The sequence below is a fragment of the Falco peregrinus genome, unplaced genomic scaffold (genome assembly GCF_023634155.1).
Source record: "Falco peregrinus isolate bFalPer1 unplaced genomic scaffold, bFalPer1.pri scaffold_24, whole genome shotgun sequence".
Lineage (NCBI taxonomy): Eukaryota > Metazoa > Chordata > Aves > Falconiformes > Falconidae > Falco > Falco peregrinus.
Window position 1 is genome coordinate 4,088,436 of NW_026599593.1, and position 17,992 is coordinate 4,106,427.

The window sequence follows — 17,992 nt, forward strand, 5'->3', positions numbered from 1 at the left end:
GGGAGGGGCTGGGCAGGGATGGAGAAAGGACAGGGACTGGCGAGGAGCAGGCAGAGGGTTGGAGCGGGACAGAGACAGAGAGGCAGGGGGGTGCCCGAGGGAATGCAGGGTCAGCAGCAGGAGAGAGGGACAGGGAGAGGAGCGGAGAGGCGGGAAGGAGGACAGAGGCACAGACCAGCACAGACAGGGTGGGGGACCAGGATGAGCAGGCTGTGGCTTTGGCAGTGGGCGGCAAAGCTGCTTCTGTGGGTCTTTCCTTTCCCCCTCTGCCCTTTTCCCCTCCCCACCTTTCCCCTCGGTGAGGCTGTGTCTGTGGTGTGCCTGCTCTGGTGAAAGGAGCTCCTGCGCCAGCCTGAGGGCAAAAGAAGAGGGGCAAGGAGCAAGGTGTTGCAGTCCTTAGTTTGCAGGTTTCATATATCATCCCTGTTCAGAAAACACAGCGTGAATGTGGGTCTGTGGTGCCGGCAGATTTTTATTCTTTATAGCAATTTCTTTAAATACCGGACTTCATGCAGAAGGTTCACATGGTGCTGTGCTTCTAGTAAACAGAATTGCTTTTATGCATGCTGCAGTCTGGAGGTGGCAAGTGCCAGGTTAGAGATGAAGATGGAAATGAAAGCAAGTGACGCACACGCAGTGGTGATCCTGCCACAAGCATGCTGTGTATTGACATGGGAGAGCGCTGCAGGGACTCTCAGAAGTCAAGGTTTTCAGTGCTGTTTCTGTATTTGATACCCAAGGGATGGTTTCCCTCTGTGTGCGTTTCTGTGCAGGCATGTGCATGGAACATGGGTGTGTCCCTGTGCCGTAAGTGGGACTGATGGCAGCTTTTCATTTCATTCCAACTCAAAAGTAAAGAAAGACTGTACCTGCAAAAGAATTCAAACAACCGTCTTTCTTTCCCAGAGTGAGCATAGAAGCGTGGGGGAGCAGTCTGCAGGTTCAGAACTTGAGCCTGCTCTGGGTGGTAAACCCTCAGGAGAGAAAAGAGAAGCCCCACTTTTTTAACTACAGCTCTGCTTCCCTTAATGTGTCTTCTTGTTAGATTGTGTCGGTGGTCAGTTTAAAAGGACATGATTAAACTGTGCTTGTTTATCAAGATATTTGAGGGTTATTTACTGTCTTAAATCTGCTTATGAGCGGGGCACTCTGTTGCCCTGTGGGCAGTACAATGTCGAGACTGGTAATTTTCCTTTTCTTCCCTAGTGTACGGGTGCATTTATGAAGGCAAGTGTTGGGTCTTATTGGCGCCGCACAAGAAACCAACGTGTGATACCCAGACATTCACTGTTAGAAACAGGAAGAAGCCCTCGCTTCAGATTGTGCAAAAGATGTACCAAGGCTGAGGAAAATGGCAAAAAGGGAAGAAATGCCATAGCATAACTTCGGGATGGCAGGTGAGGTTTCCATCAGTGTTCCTCAAATGTAGCAGCCTCATTTTGTTTGCGGATGTGGTGTTGAACTCAAACTACGAGACTAGTTTCCTTTACTGTGGGTGATACTATAGCGCACATACCTTTCATGTCCCAAGTGAAGTTGCCAAGGCTCTAAAACCTCTGCAGAACCACCTCAAATTTTCCTTAGTGTGTGATTTCCTTCAACAGTCAAGTCCAGGTCTGTGGCATACAATAACCCCTCCCCCATTTGGGATCTGGATGTGGCTGATTTTTAATTTAGACTTATCTGCTGTTAAGAGATTTTCTTTTTTTGGTCCAAATAGGGAAATGCTGATTGTGTGCATTCTTTTGCTTTTTCATAGTGTTGTTCCATGTTCAGTCATTTGTTCCTTACAAAAATAATGTATGGGTGTCTATGAAGCTGGAGGTGTTTACGTTCTTGTGGCTGAATGTAGCAGTGGAGCTATCTTGCTGTATTTAAATCAAGAGGAGTGTAATGTAATTTCACTTAAAATCTGGTCTTGGTAGGCAGATCCTACCCTGATAAGCATTAAAAAAAAAAAATAATTAAAAAAATCAAATCTGTGAAGAGGTATAGGTGGAGCACCTGAACTGGTGCAAGGCAGGAATTCTCTCGCTGGTATCCACACATTGCAGAACTGTTGCCATCATGACCGTGAAACAGTGAGCCATTAATGTTAACTACTAGCAGCTTGTGAACCTAACAGTCAAGGTAGAAAATAATGTCCCACTGCCACCTTTTTTAATTTTTTTTTATGTTTTAAAGTGTCTGATTTGATACTTTCTGATGTATTTGAAACCTGTGTCATTATCCTATGTAGTTTGTGACAAGTGTGTGGCAGATGGGCCTTTACTGCTTGGAGAGGTGTTGAGATGGAGAGTGGAGAATGGTTTTATGGCACAAGTGTAATAGTATAAAAAGGGATTAAGAGGCTTGTGTACCTTGCTGCCAGTTCAGTGGCATGAGAATTCCTGTAATGACAAATTCCTTCTGGCTGAGTTTCCACCCAGAGCAACACTAGCAACGGATGTCGTTCCCAAATGGTGAGGTGGTTGTAAACTTCATCAGTAGTAGAAGCTGTGGAGAAAGTCACGAATCATCTGCTGTTCTGCAAGTCAAGTGCTTGGCTCTTTTGTCACTAGTGTTGATTTAAGGGTACATTGCTTATAAATAGCACTTGACCTTTGTAATTCTTCCTACTGCTAAGTTCTCGGTGCCATAAGAGAACCATTGTGCTGTGAAGGCCCTGTAAACATACGGCAATGTTTGTGTTTATCCATATTGCCTTCCCTTAGATGATGTTATTTTGTAATTTGAAACCTTAGTGGCAGGATTTGGGGCTTTATCCTGATCAGCCATCTAAGGGCCAGCTCTCGGCTGCAGCATAAGTATTCAGGTAGTTTGAGCACCAAATGAAACTTCCACTTGGCTGTCATTTTGGCTTTTCCCTTCCTCTTAATTTTTATATTTTAATAAAGAGTTTTAAGTATTTGGCTTCCTTACAGAAAAAAAACCCAAAAACCAACAGTGCTGTCCTTGTCCTGTCATGATACACCCCTAATCTGGAGGGCAGAAAGCTGAGACCACCAGGAAGATGTTGAGAGGAAGGGGAAGAATGTTAGAGCCATGAGTTGGGTGTTCTTCAGCTGGCCAGATCTGAGGAGATGGAAAAGGTGCCTCCCAGGTAGCTACAGGGAAGCGCAGGAGAGCAGCTGGGAGCCAGAAGTGTCGTGTGGGCATACGAAAGTGCTACGCTGTGGTGTGTCAGGCAAATTATTTTCAGGAAGTTTCACGTTTGTTGTCATTTCCCAAGCTCCTGAGGTGCAGGAATGCTGGAGGCAAGAAGCTGCCAGCATCAACTATGTGGAGAAAGAACACTTCTATCTCCATTTTACTTTCCTCACTTCTATGTTACGGTGGCAGGGCAGTAAAGACCCTGATCCTGACCCGGACCCTGACCCGGACCCTGACCCTGACCCTGCGAGTACGCAGGCAGCTTGTGTGGCCAGTGCCGGTGCGGTTCTGGCACAGAGGATCAAGCGCTTCACGCTTCAGAGCTGTCAGGCTGACACTCTTCAGCACTCAATGAAGCTCTAAATTACAGCTAAAGGAAGACAGACAGTTTGCTTCAGAGCTTGATAATGTCATTCTGATCCATCCTTTTGCTTGTTCAGTGGCTACAGAAGGGAGCCACTGCCTTGGTAGGAGCATCCATTGAGTTCTTCCTGTGTGATATTAGAGAATCATTGTGTCTGTTTATGCATGAGATCATTACAGTAGGTGTTTTGAAGATGTTCACATGTGGTACATAAAAACTTTGCCAGTAAAATAGTAAATCCACGCAGTGGGGTCTAAAGCACACAGATCCAGTGCAATCCTCCAAAGGGCTTTGAAAGTGTCTCCCCGAGGGTACAGACCTGGCTGTTGGTGATTCTGTTGAACTGCCTTTTATAGCAGGTTGCTTGGAGAAGTTGCTATGTCAGAAGTCGTCTTCTGAGGGCTGGATGCTGCAAATGGTAGGATGTTTAAGGAAGCAAATGAATAACCTTCAGACTTGGTTTTATTCTTTTAACAGATTGTACACAAATGGGAGGCCTGAGCAGGCTGCTTTTAGCAGGGGAACATGACCTGACTGCACAGGAGGCAAGGAACTCTCTTCTTCTCACTGACCATGAGCCCTCAGTTTCAAGGCAGATCTGAAGAGGAATATTTGACCCGTGGGAAATGCAACTTCAGATACGTAACTCAAGTGGGACCGCCGTGTGTGCCCTGTGATAGGAGCCATGTATCCCAAGCGTGAACGTAGAGATTGGGCCCGGTTTTTAGCTTGGTTCAATCTGACCTCTGCTGACTGGTTCTGTGATCAAGAGCAGGCAAGTCTGCCCCCTGAGAGGATGTTGTCATGGGTGGAAGGGTTGAAGTGCAGTGACTGCGTCAACAAACAGGTGGTTTGAAAAGTCTTTTGGGCAAGGGTCTGGTACGCTGGTGTAATGCCTTTTCCCTTTAAAAAAGTCCAGTAAACACAAGTGTTCCTGCATGTGTCCAGTAGCGCTGAGACCTCTGTACTTTCTTTGGACTGATTGTTGTATAAGATCTGGGGGGTTTTGGACAGCTCTGAAAATTGTTCAAAAGGTGTCTTGGTGTGTTGGGTGAAATGGGTCATCGCTTCCATAAACCTCTAGCCTGTAAAGAAGAGCTGTGGAAGTAAGGAGATTTTATTTTTTTCTCTTTTTATTGTTACTGGGAGGAAAAGCAGTGATTAGCTATTGACCTGTGATACCCCAGATGCAGGCTGTGCAGTGCATTTGAGGTGGATCACTCCTGTACTGCCAAGACTGAGCCCAGACTCCTCAATGCTTTGCACACTGGCAGTGGAAGTCCTTGTGCAACTGTGGGTACTGGCTTTCTGTGCTGTAGCGTGAAAAATACAAAGCACTGGGGTTAAGGTTTGCAGAGAAGTGGGAAACAGTTGATTATTTTGTGCTAGGAAGAGAATGTCCTGTAGTTTTCAAACTTTGAATGTCTCCACTTGGAATTTAAAAACTGCTTTTAACTCTGTTGCTATGTTTCAGTGGGCGGGAAGGTGTCTTGTAGTTACAGGTGGTCCGTTCCCTTAAGAAGGATCTTTGCCTTCTGAGCTGAGCTTTCTTGGCTTTACATGAAAAGTGCCTCAAGCTGTACGATTTCAGATGGCAGTGAGGGAATTACATCTCCGTGGGGATTTAGAGACAAATCCAGAAGTATGTTGCCTTATTGTTTCAGTATATGAACTTTTCTAAACAGGATTTGCTGGGGTTTGAGCAAGAGACCCACTTCCCACGTGCCTACATAAACCCCGTTTTCTCAGACAGACACATGCATTATGGTTTGTGTTGCAATATTTACTTGATTCGTAAGCCGTAGTGTGCTGTGCTCTTCTGGGCTTGTCATAGTCCTTTGAAACACAGCCCTGCGCATCAAAGGGGCAAGCTGTGTGATCTGCTTTCCCCCACAACATGGAGCAATGTAACTGTTGTAAGTACAGGCAGAACAAAACTAGTTGAGGGGTTTGTGGGCTGCTGTTCGAATCATGGTGGGCCAGGAATCAGCCCATGCTTACTAATACGTTTAATTGTCATATGCCACCTGAGGGGCAGGACAGTGTCAGGGCATTTTCCCAGGGAATAAAACTGGACATGTCTGATTCTCTCCGAGGGTCCCCTATGTAAAAAAACATCCTTCAGCACCATCTGGGTGCTTGGTGTTCTCAAAAGGACCCAAAGGGATGAAGTTCACTCCTCCTGCCTGCGTGACAGCAGGAATTATGTCTGCAGCTGTGCTTCTGCACACTTCGAAACTGCCTCCGTTTCTTTGCTTGGCCAACCAGAAAAAAACAAAAAAACCTAAGCTGACTTGGCAACAGTGTCTTGCAGTCCTCTCTGAAGGAAGTAATTAACCATCATCTCGCAGCTTGTCAAATGTGCACCAAGTGTGAAGAAGAACATGACGTGCACTGTCCTAAGCTCTCAGCAGGTCAGGTTTACTGTCCTCTGGAAACTGTCTAGCTCTTCAGTTTTTCTCCACAAAGGACACATCGTTTGGAGTAGTGATGAGGTGGCCCCCCAGATGCCCCAGCTTTGTTTCTAAGTGCTATTAAAGTATTTTGCCTCCTGGAGAGACTGTGTTCCTCATGAGGAACGGTTACTTCTCAATAAAGCGACCCCCTTTCCGTCTAAAGGGATGGAGCTTGAGACTGTGGAGGTGGAGGTGCTTGGTGAGGGAGGCAGTCAGGCAGGGCCAGTCTGGGGGTGCCCAGCTGCGCAGGGCAGTGACGGCACCTGTGTGCCTGGCGAACGCTTCTCTCGCAGTGTTGCAGGGAGAAGGTGTGAGGGTGCTGGGAGAGAGCCGGCACCCCTGGGAATGACAGCGGCTAAAGGTGAGGGCTGGCTGCGTGGGCAGCAAAGGGTGAGCCAGCCATTCCCTTTGCAAATGCAGTGGAGAGGGAGTGAGCCCCTCCATCAGCACAGCAACGTCTGCTGGGGCAGGGCCAGAGGCACCAGCGCCCAGGGCGGGGCTGGCAGGGGGTCTGAGAGAGCCACTCCGCCACCGCCTTGCTTACTGACCCTGTGGGGAAATCACTTTGGGGGCAGCGATTAAAAAGTACATGCAAAGTTTTTAGGTCCAGTTGGAACACTGAGAAGGGGTTCGGGGCCTTTCTCAGAGCGCCACACGTTGCATAGTCATGTGTCATACACAGATTTGGTGGCTGGTTTCTCGCTTCTAATGCAAACACGTACGCATCCTCAGTAGCACTGCTGAAGTGTTTTACGAAACACGCATGCTCCCCAAGTGGGATTTTGGCCTCTTTGGGGCAGAACTATTTCAGTTAGAGGTCACCATCTCCCACTGCCGCAATTATCTTTGTCCTATTTTAAACTCATTTTCTGTTGATGTCAGTGGATCCCAAGACCTGATCAGCTTGTGTTCTCTTGCAGCCAGAACTTTCCTCATTGGAAGTCTTCTTCCTGCACAATTTAGATAACGGTGCTCTTTTCACTACCTGCTCTTGGTTTCTCATTCTGCCAAGGCTGCCTCCCTTGATGAGAAGTCCCTTCATTTGTAAATACTTTCGAGAGTGGGTCAGCTTGGTGGAGGTGTCACCTCAACAGAGGGGAAGGTGGAGGGTCCGATCTCTGCATGTGGCAGGGGCTGCATTAACCCTACTCCTGCTGCGTGAATGACCGCAGGCAGAGGCACTGTGCAAGGAACATCAAGCCTTTAATGAATTAAGAAAGACAGATCTGGTAGAGGGCTGGGGCTGCAGTGGGCAGGTGCAGGTCACACGTCAGAGGGATCTGTGCTCCACACCTTCTCTATCAGTATATCAACGGTGACTGGGGCAGTGTGGAGCACTTTGTCTCCTGCTGTTCCTCAGGGTTCTGGCTAGCTTGGTGGGCACATAGTTGCTATTGGATGCCCTCTGCTTGCTGCTGCCCCCCTGCTCCCCACTACAGCCCACCGCCATGGCATCCCTGTCCGGCTTCCCCTCCCAGAGGGTTTTGGAGCTTTTTGCCACCGGGCACACCACCATCTTCTTCCTCTTCTTGGGTAGCATGTTGCCCCGTGGGGACGTCTCTGGCATTCTGAGGGTGTCAGCCAAGGTGGGGCACTTGGCCTATTTGCCAGCAGCCTTGCCTGATCTTGTTATCGATTTGTTAATAAGTTAAGATTGATTGACTTTATTTGATTGATTAATTGATTTTATAAAATAATTTTATAAAATTGAAAAATAGAAGGATAAGAAATATTTTAATGAAACTTATAGTTCCACAGTAAAAGCTGCTATGAGATCTTCTGTACGTCTTGTACCAAGGCTAGAAGAAGGGGCTGGAACCATTGTTAAAACTTAGGTAATAACTTTAGGGTTTGAAAGGTTTCTTTGTATTTGACCAGTCTTCTGTATGTAGAGGTGCACTGAAATGTCAGAATATGAGATGAATGGGAACTGGGGAGAGTCGACTGGAACAGCTTGTAGATGCCTGCCAAGAAATCATGAACTTCAGTAAAAGGTAATTCCGGCAGGGGGAGATCGCGACCACCGACTCATACCACCTACCCAAATTGTACCCCAGACCCATTTCTAGACCTTTCTAAGCTTTACTGCGCAGAATCGGATATAGGAGGAGAGTATGTTAATGATTTACGGGAAATATCATGGTTATGCATGAATATTTAATGAATATGTATGAATAAGTTCTATATATGGTGTCTGATTTTGGGACCTGGTGTGCATTGATCGTGAGAGGACTCGCTCACGCACCCGGCCGTTAATAAAGAAGTGTCTGCTTATCTACATCACATTGGTGTTGATAAGTTCTTCATTCCAAGATTTCGGTAACAATCTGGGCACCACCCGGCAGGAGGAGATGCCCGGTGGTGGTGGCAAGTGGGTCAAAATGACCCGGGGCTGCCTCCGCAGCACCTGCTCCACCAGTTGGTCCATGCAGGGTGGATGATGCTGGGGTGCAGTCGGGGGGCTGGCCAGGGGACTCTTCAGCAGGATCTGCTGAGGACTCTCTGGGAGACCCTGGTGGGGACCCTCTGAGCATCCCTTCAAGGGGCTCTCTCTCTGAAGAGTCCTCCTGAGAGGGCTCCATGGGACTCTCTGGCAGCCGGGTGGGGAAGACCGCTGCCAGCCCACCCTGCCTGCCCGTGGTGTCCAGCAAGGGGGATGTTGCCACCCTCTGCCAGGAGGGGTTGGTGTCCTCCGGCATTGTAACCACCACTTGGTCCTTGGGACAGTTGCCCTCCATCATGCACTCTAAGAGGTCAGGGATCCTGTTGAGGGTGGTGGTCAAGACAGGGACATCAGGGACACCATGGTTGGTGTCCTTGCTGTCCCTCAGCCCTGCTGCCAGCGATTGCTCCTTAGAGCAGCCACCCTTTGCCACGTACTGTGAGAGCTCCGGGACCTTGTTGAGGAGGGTGGTCGAGCAGGAGCCGCTGAGAACTTCAGAGAGCTCCAGGATGCTGTCGAGCCAGGCGAGTGGGTCACTGCTGTCCATGGTGGACGAATGCTCATCCTGAAACTGCAGATTGTCCTCTGCCAGCTCAGGAAAGGCCTTGTTGAAGGCATCTGGCCCCAGCTCGGGCAGGTCCAGGAGGTTCTCTGGGCTTGCCAGGGTGGTCACCACTTCTGAAAAAGCAAACGAAGCCAAGCCACCCCCAGGGTGATGCAAGCCTTCCTTGGTGCAGGTCACCCCCTATGGGCTCTGCCACCCTGCAGACCTCACCTTGGTGCTTGGTCCTGCTTCTGCCAGAGAGCATATCCAGGGCGGGCTGGCAGGGGGTGGCAGCAGGGACGCCATCCTCACTGGCCACCACGTCATTGTTAAAGGCCTCCAACAGCTTCTGGGCACTGCCAGGATGGGTGCAGAGCACAGGGGGGACATGCACGCAATGCTGAGCCGCAGGGTGTTGGGGTGGCAGGGGCCCAGCATGTCCAGGGACCTTCAGCACAGTTTAGCCCGTAGGGTAGAGGGGCTGCCCCTGGCCCACGTCCCATGGGCCCAGCCCCACTGGCTGGTAGGGCACAAGTGTCCCCATCACCACTTGCTGTCCCCGGCCATAGGCAGGGGGACAAGGAGCAGGCAGAGGGGGCAGCTGCACACCGCTGGGGAGCTGCAGCAGGTGTGGCAGCTGCACAACCTGCCCCGAGTCCCCCAGGGGCCCCTGCACCCCCTGCCAGGTTGCCTGGGCGGGTTGGTGGGTGATGGTGTGGAGCTGGGAAGGCCGAATGGTGATCAGCAGCCCCGGGACAGAGGGCAGCACACCAGCAGTTACCGGTGGCGGCATGGTCAGGGTGGTGAAGCTTGTGCCGGGCACCTCTGATGCCGTCGACAGCTGGAGGGGGAACCTCTCTGTTGGCAGAAGCGAAGGGGGGTGATGGGGTGAGGTGCTGGCTGGCAGAGCTGGTTGGGGGTTACCCGGAGGGCAGGAGCACCACAAGGAGCATGCTGCTCTATGCCGTGGCAGTTGGACAGCGTGGCGTTTGTTGGGGCAAACAGTGTTCTGGGGTTCCATCTCCATGGCGATCATTATGCCAGCACCTGGGTCAGCCAGCGTTGTGACAGTTTGACTTTTAATGACAGAACAACTTCCCATCTCAATGGTTTCCCATCCTGCTGATGCTTTCCTGCCCTCAGCGCTGATTTCCCACCCCCACCATAGTTTCCCATCACAACTGGTTTTTGTTTGGGGAGTTGAGTTTCATGTGAGAAGGGAGTTTTCACCTTAATTTCTGTTGATGTCAGTGGATCCCAAGACCTGGTCAGCTTGTATTCTCTTGCAGCCAGAACTTCCCTCATTTGAAGGCTTCTTTCTGCCTTCTTTCAGCCAGGGCAGGGCTGGGAGGGAGTTTGATGAGCCACTCCTCTACTGCCTTGCTTAGGGACCCTGTGGGGAAATTGCTTTGGGGTGGGGGCAATTCGAGAAAACTGGGACCTCAGAGAAGCGTAGTATCACAGGAAGCTTTTTAGGGTAAAAGACAGCTATCGCTTTCAGGATGGCTGGCATTCACCATCCTAAATGTGTGCTGCCACGGCTCCCTAAGCAACGCAGCCTGCAACCTCAGCACGTGCTGACAGGAGTAACGGAGGCTGGAGCGGAGTGGAGGCCCCGCGGCCAGGCTCTGTTATGCTCCTGCAGGAAGGGGAACTGGACGGTACCACAGAGCTCATGAGATGTCCACTGCCATGATTTTCCCTTTTATAACAAATTCTACTAGGGACGAGCGATGACAGAAAAGGCAGGAATGTGGTTACGCCAGTACTTCACAGTCCCTTGAACTTGTAGTTCCAGCGTACTGGATGGGTTGTGCCCAGATTCTTTCTTTTCCAGTGAGTCTGGTGGAAGAGAGGCAGCTCCTGCAACCCACCAGACTCCTTGGAATTTAACTTCTTGTGCTGGCCCTTGGCACTTTGACTCTGGGACTTCCAGTCCCAACTTGATTAGTGTTGCCCAAATGTTTTTCATTGCACCTGTAATGCTTTCTGGCCCTTCTGCCCCGCTGAGGATGCGCATCATCAATGTATGGATACACTGTGGGGCCAGGTGGAATGGTGATCTGTGCTAAGGCTGTGGCCAGAGCATTGTGAGCGATAGTGGGGCAGTGTTTGTATCCTTGCAGAAAACTGTTTGAAGACATACTGAGTCCCACTCCAGGCAAAGGCAAACCGGGCTTTTTCTTGTGCATGGAGCAGAATCACGAGGAATGCATCTCTAACATGTAAAGCATCTAAAGGTAACCTAACATCTATGCTAACCCTAGTGTCCCACAAAGATCACTGGGTAGCTAGGTTACTGACAATGAAAGGAGAGGAAACAGCACTGTGAGAACGAAAATATCCCACTAAGTCAATTTTTTTGTCTACCTATACAGCAGAAGTGTTCTTTCGTGTTAAAGTCGGAGTATGTTCTGATTTGCACTGCCCCACTAAATGGTTTTATGCTGTAAAGGTTTACTAAGAAATAATTGTTAGTGTTCTTCCTGGTTATGCACCCACATCTTATAATGAAAAAATTAGATGATAACGTCTTTGCTGTGCTACACTGTTCTATAACTGAGAGTTAGGTTGTGTTTTCATTTTAAGCATTCTCAAAAAAATACGGATAATTACAGCTTTTACTAACAGCACTGCGGCAAATGTGAATTCACTGGTGGGCTTTTAAGCCTCACCTCGGCATATTTGATGTAGGAACAAACATTACAAGTACTCTAGTATTTTTGCCAATGCTTTCCTGCACAAATTGTATTAAAAGCATAGATTCTTCTGGTCTTCCATGCAGAAAGTATGGTGAGAATAAATCTGATATTAAAATGACTTCTTCAGATGTCAGAGGTTTATTTAGAAATGTCCACTACCTGTATTTTTTCTTATTTACTTGCAGTGGGTCATAACAACCTGCAGAGAAGATATGCAAAGTGCGTCATCCCTATTATTTCCATTCCTGGGTTATGATAGGATTTGGCACAGAATTTTAGATCAGTTGCAAAAAGTAATGCTGGGCCACGCATATTCAGATTGATCCATGATCCCAGGCAGCTGTATGGGATTTGGTAATTTTCTTTAATAAGTAAAGGAAAACTGCATGTATTATGGAAATGAGAATTTAGTGAGACAAAGCGCAGGTCCAGTTCCTTTTTGACTACTACACAGAGATATTCTAACATATCAAACGAGAAGAATTTCTAAAGAAGTAGACCTTTCTGAGCTGGAGAAGAGATAGATGAAATAGAAAAGATAGAACTAAATTCTGCAGCAAAATATTGCCTCTAAAGGAAGACGTAGTGTTTTTTTTTTCTTTCACGGAAGCAAACCAACAATTACTGTGCGATTCTCCAAACTGGATATTTGCAAAAAGCTGTGTAGCGTGGTTTTCAGTAGTATAAAAAGCAAAAGCTCTTCAGGGTTTCAAGTACATCTTTGCAACAGCTGTTAAAAATATGCAAACACGCAGATTGTTCCATTGTATGAAAACACCTTCATTTACTACTTATTTGTCATACAGGGAGTAAACTAGCAGTGACGACCATTGGAAAGTTTTAGATGAATAAATAAATCCTCCAAACCAGGAAAAATACTGTGCTACCAGGTAGCTGCAGCTTTTCTGTGTGAGCTTATTATTCACGTAGAGACTTTTTCCAAATGTGTCACTTAAGGCAGGGGTGGCTTCTAATTCTAAAAAGCCATTTGCCTAGAGCAGTCGCTCATGTGCCACATACAGGATTTTTATGCTAACATTATTAAAAAATTTCCCTAGAAAATTTTCCACCTCCTTCGAGTAAATACAACCGATGTCCCTGACTGTCTCAGTTTCCTATTCCACCATAGGTTGCTGTATTTCAAAGACAAAGTTAACCAACGGCTGGTTACTAACCGAAGGCTCAAACCAATTTTTGCAGCAGTCAGGTAGAGAGTTGCCATTTAGTCTGGACCCACTGAAGTGCCAATGTAAATATAAACAAAATAAGGTATATCAAACTTTAGGTTCTCTAGCAAAACAATGGAAAGAATATGAAAACTACGTCTTGTCTACTGTCTGTTTCCCATATGTGTGGTGATCGGCTCCCTGGAAAACAAGAGGCTGGGCTGGTCCTGGCTGTGCCCATGAATATGCCAGCTGAGTGCTAGGTGGTAGCAAGGAGAGCACTAAAGAAAAGCACAGACCCATTGACCCAGCACCACCGTTCTCATGTTCTTCATGCCTTTGAGGCCTGTTAGCCATTGTACATGTATTTATTCTAACATGGGACATCAGTCAACAGTCACAACACCGGTGGATTACCAGCACTTCATCATATGCTTCACATATAGAGTTAAAGGAGAAATTTACACAGACGTGGGTACCACTAGGTTTGCTTTAATCGCCACTCAGAGCTGGGCCACCACCCCAGCAAGTGGCAGAGAGCAAAGGGATACAGCACAGCTTATATACGCTTATCAAATCATTATTTTGTCAATGCCCGAGGTTTTTAGAAGTTTCCTTTGGTCTTGTCCGTTCTGCAAATCCATCACCTGACCCTGTCCCTGTTGATTCATCTATTTGCTTCCAGTCTCTGCCTTGGTTCCAAGCTCCTCCTCGGATCGTGATCTTTCTGCCTGCTTTAACTCACACACTCCTTCAAGCACACTTAGTCTTTGAACAAGCAACTCCTATTCACATATACTGATTTTTTTTCTCAAAACACCTGTGTTTCTGCGAGCACCTTTGTGCACAGTAGATCATCTGTTGTTTCTCTGTTCTCCCACTGATCAACTGGACTGGGTTTTAAACCAGGCTTGGAATAGGGCTACACTAGGGACAGGGCCTGGTTCTGCCATTTTAGCTGCTTTAGCACTTTAAATTTCTGAATTCAACACACATTTTCTTTAACAAGCAATACCAGAACAATGGAGAACAATTAACAATGGTTTGGTCACTGCTGTGACAAAATAATGACAATTATTATTTCTGGTGTAGGTTGCTGTATGTCATATTTATGAAACTAGGATTTGCCGGAAGAAAAATGTTCTATTTCACACCCACAGATGAGCTCCCTGAGATAGGCATCCACGTTTTAACAAGCCTTTACATCAAAGGCTGTAAACGAGCGTCAGTCTGCCCAACCAGCTGGGAATCTTGTGTTGTTCCAGGCACATCTTTTTGTCCCATTCGATACCTTGTCTGTGTGATTTGCCTTTTTGTCTGTCTTGTGCTCTCCTGCTAAAGACTTTATAGGCTTCAGTTTTCTGATACTGCTCCAGCTCCTGCATCTAATGCTCCTTATCTCTATCTGCTCCATCAAGGTATTGCTGAAACAAAGAAGTCCAAGAGTACCAGGGAGTTGCCTCCCCTTCAGGAGGAAGGGAAGAAAAACAACTTGCCCGATGAAGTGCTGATCCATTTAACCTATGCAAACAGGAAAGGAGCGAAGAAACAATGAGAATGTACATGAGATGCAAAGACACAGGATTTCTGGATAATATTACTGTATTCTGGTGTCTGTCGTGTCCATGTCTCCCCACCACCACCACCCCGGGTTGTTTTTAAATTCAAATCACTGTTCTGTTAACTCTTTTTTTTTTTTTTAGATCAAGCTTTAATGTTCAGACCCGTAACTGCAGGGTTCCAATAAGCCCTTGTTTTTGTGCCCCACGGACAAAAATGCACTACCATTCTACAAGCACACACTTTTCCCATCTGAGAGGCAAACAAAACATCATGGCTATTGGAAAAGAGTAGCATAAAGCCTAGGTTTAACAGTACCCCGCTGCTCCACAGGAGGCAGTTTACTCCATTCATTGCCCAGCATCCTGGTGATTTGAAACATTTGAACATTTGAAAGATGGACAACAGGCTGCGCTACACACCTGGGCTCCTCGTTCTTCTTGCCTACTTGGATTTCCTCAGTTGCCCACCCCTGAGAGCTCTTTCTCCAACTTTATCCTTTTCCTGCCTGGCTGCCCGCCCCTCCCCTCTTCAGAGCCGCGTTTTTGCTTTCTGTTTTCTCGTGAAGAGCCTGGTAACCTTTCCATTCAAGAGTATTGTTAGACAGGTAAAGCCCCAATGAACTTGAACCAGCTCCGCACTTAATCAAAGCTAGCTCATCTTCCCTTCTCTCCTCAGAGGAGCTCTTCAGGTGTTTGCAGTCTGGAGTGACTGGAGGCACCTGCAGTGGAAATGTGAACAGGTGGCAAGGACCAACCTGCCCAATGGCTACCTTAGCTCTGAAAGGCAGGTCCCTTGGATGGGTTTGCTCAGTCAGCTGAGCCAGTTCTGGCTGGATCCCCACACAAAGTGCCACAGCCAACCCACATCAGCCTTACTCTGCACTTGGGCAAGGTGGATGACCTTGCTCATCCCTGCGGCAGCAGGGCCACCTTCATCAGGTGGAGGCCTTTGTCAGCACGCTGTTTATGGACCTCACATAGCTCTGCGGTTTCTGCTTCTGCCCCGAGGCTGGCAACTCCTCAGCTGATGTGTTGGCCAGACCAGCCACATCCTCTCCAAAGAGTTCCTCGTGGTGCTCTATGAGGAACTCCACCAGCTGTGTCACCTGCACACAAGCAACCACTGCTGGTTTCCACCTAGGTGGCTGAAAAGTGGCTCGAGCACAGTCTTTCGCACTCCGGACCCTCGCTTCTGTGCAGAAAGCTGCAGCTGTGGGGCTGCTCTGCCCAGCAGCTCCCCCACGAACGTTTGCTCAGGAGAGGCGGCAGCCAGGTACCTCTGGGCAGCAACGCTCCGGTGGGGATGGAAGGCTGTAGCTGGCTGGTAAACAGAGCGTAGCTTCCCCATCACCTGCCCCAGGATGTCCAGGGGGAGCGTGTGCCCCTCGGGTGGGCTGAGGAGGTTTGGCCCCATGCAGGTGGCCAGGTTGCCCGTTGTAGAATAAATCGCCACGACACCTGAACTCTCCTGATTTACTATTCTTTTTATTTGCCCTAGAGTGCACTGCACTAATTTAAAGTGATGTGCCACAGCGATACACCGCAGACTCCCCTCCCCTTATTCCAGTGTGACTCATGCAACGTCTGGCTTGCTGGGAAAAGCTGCTTTAAAAGCCATTCTTTTAAAATCCCTAGGATGGAACGCACTAACATTATTAAAAAGGCAAGGAACAGCAGGGCGTAAGGTCTACTCTAACAGACTAGCAATCACTTTTGATTAGGGTATGTAACGGAAATGGGCTTTAGGTTACCAGATCAGATCATTCACTTCTCCAGAATTTGATACATGACTCTCATCAGAGCTGCTCTAGAGAAACGGATCTCTTAATTCCCATGTAAACTCCAGGCAAACAGTAGCAAAGCGCTGATGTCCTGAAAATAAGTTTTCATTACTTTTTTGTATATAGATGATTACTTTTTTAATGTACACTATTTCACTGGTGCTACAAGTACTATATTCCACTTCACATGGCTTGTTTCAGTGACAGCCTTGTACTGTAAATTCGTATTGTGTACCTCCTTTTTCTTAGGATCCACAAGTTGCAATGCCTGCAGTTTGTAGTCCCTGCATGCACAGGCTATCTGCCCTGGCTGAAACCTGACAGGATAACAAACGGTGATTCCTTCAGGAAGCTTCCCTATGCAGATGTCCCAGGAACCCCTTTGGAAGAGTAACCCAGAGAGGGTGCTTCAGGGAAGCCGCAGGCATGTCCGAAGCGTGGAACTAATGAGCAGGACATGCACGGGAGAGTCTGTGTTTCGTAGCCACCTTATAGCTTGAGGTGAGCGATTTTTCTTGCTTTCCAAATCCATTTTCCTCCTGCCTAATAACAATTGGAAGAGTGAGTTCCACCACATTTTTTTTGATGGACTAAATATATTCTTTTTTTAAAATCAGGTGCCACCTTCTCGGCTTTGCTTCACGCTTTGTGCTGTCCCCTTTTTCTATGTACAAGAAACGGCACTGAAGACAGAGCGTTGATGGTTCTATTCAGCTGCAGGGGAACTGCCATGGAGGCTGTAAGAGAGGGACAGGTCCGGGCACAGGCCGGGGGGTTTATCCGTTCTGAGCCCCTCGACCCCTGCTATGCATATCTGAAAGCCCTGCCTCGCTCACAGCCGCTGTCCCAGAGGGAACAAAGCCCAGGAGAGAAAGTTCTCTGTCGGCTCAGGGGAAGCACACATGCGTGGGTGCAGCACCCTCGTGTTGCAGCCAAAGTGATAAACCAGCCTTGCTTAGCGCAGCTCTCCGTGCAAAAACCTCCGTGGCTGCAAGGATCTCAAGCCTCGACTCTGAGCGCTCGATGGAGCTCCCTCCCAGCCAGCCGATATTCCCGACCGTCCTGACGTGGCGCTTTCCCTCCCAGCAGCGCCCATGTCCATTGAGTGCCTTTCGCTTGCAGCCGGCTGTAATGCTGGCATCAACCCTGCACTTCAGTTTTTGGCCTCTCTGAGTGGTGCTCATTAGAATTATTATTCCAGGAACCACATGGATGGCAGGGTGAGCCCTGGGGGGGCTTGTGCTGCCTGGGCCCGCAGCTGGGGAGGCAGATTCCCCACTCGCAGGGACTGGGGGCGAGGGGAAGTGTTTTAGGGAGGGACCGTGGGGGCCGGAGGGAGTGATTTGAGGGACGGACGCCGAGGAAGGCCTCATCCCTGCAGCGATGGCTCAGGCCCAGGGCAGGGCCCGCAGGGCTCTTCTCTGGGTGCCACGGGGTCGATTGCAAAGGACCAGGCTGCCCCATGCAGGGAGCAGGTGCGTGCCGGGGCTGCCAGGGGCCCTGCCTGGTTGTTCCCAGCCCAGCCCCAGCTGGGGCCAGCCCTGCACTGCAGCCCTGGGGCCGAGGCGCAAGGAGCCGGGCATTGCTGAGGGTGCTGCACCCTGCCGGGCCCCGCTGCCAGCTGCCGGCTGCCCTGGGCTGCCCCTCGCTCTCCCCAGCTCTGCCTGCTGCCAGCGCCGGGGGCACCGCCACGGGGCTTGCCCCCTGCCCACAGCTGCCCTGACCCACGTCTGCAGCTGCACGTGGTGCCCACATCGCACAGCTGGGGCGGGGGTGGCAGGTCTCTCTGGTGGCAGCCTGGGACTGGGGGCAAAGCCAAGC

The 17,992-nt window shown here is 49.0% G+C and overlaps 1 protein-coding gene and 1 long non-coding RNA gene across 2 annotated transcripts in view; one reads left to right on the forward strand and one right to left on the reverse strand.

The window, feature by feature from the left end:
- Positions 1-493: 493 nt before the first annotated feature.
- LOC129783306 (uncharacterized) lies at positions 494-4,409 on the forward strand. The gene is made up of 3 exons (XR_008745231.1): positions 494-593; positions 1,207-1,397; positions 3,995-4,409. It is a non-coding gene; the product is annotated as an uncharacterized LOC129783306 (long non-coding RNA).
- A 10,916-nt stretch (positions 4,410-15,325) lies between these two features.
- LOC129783302 (olfactory receptor 14C36-like) overlaps positions 15,326-17,992 on the reverse strand; it is a 58,263-nt gene continuing 55,596 nt past the window's right edge. The window contains exon 2 of the mRNA XM_055793300.1: positions 15,326-15,527. Within this exon, the coding sequence (XP_055649275.1) occupies positions 15,326-15,527 (202 nt within the window). The remainder of the gene's footprint in view (positions 15,528-17,992) is intronic.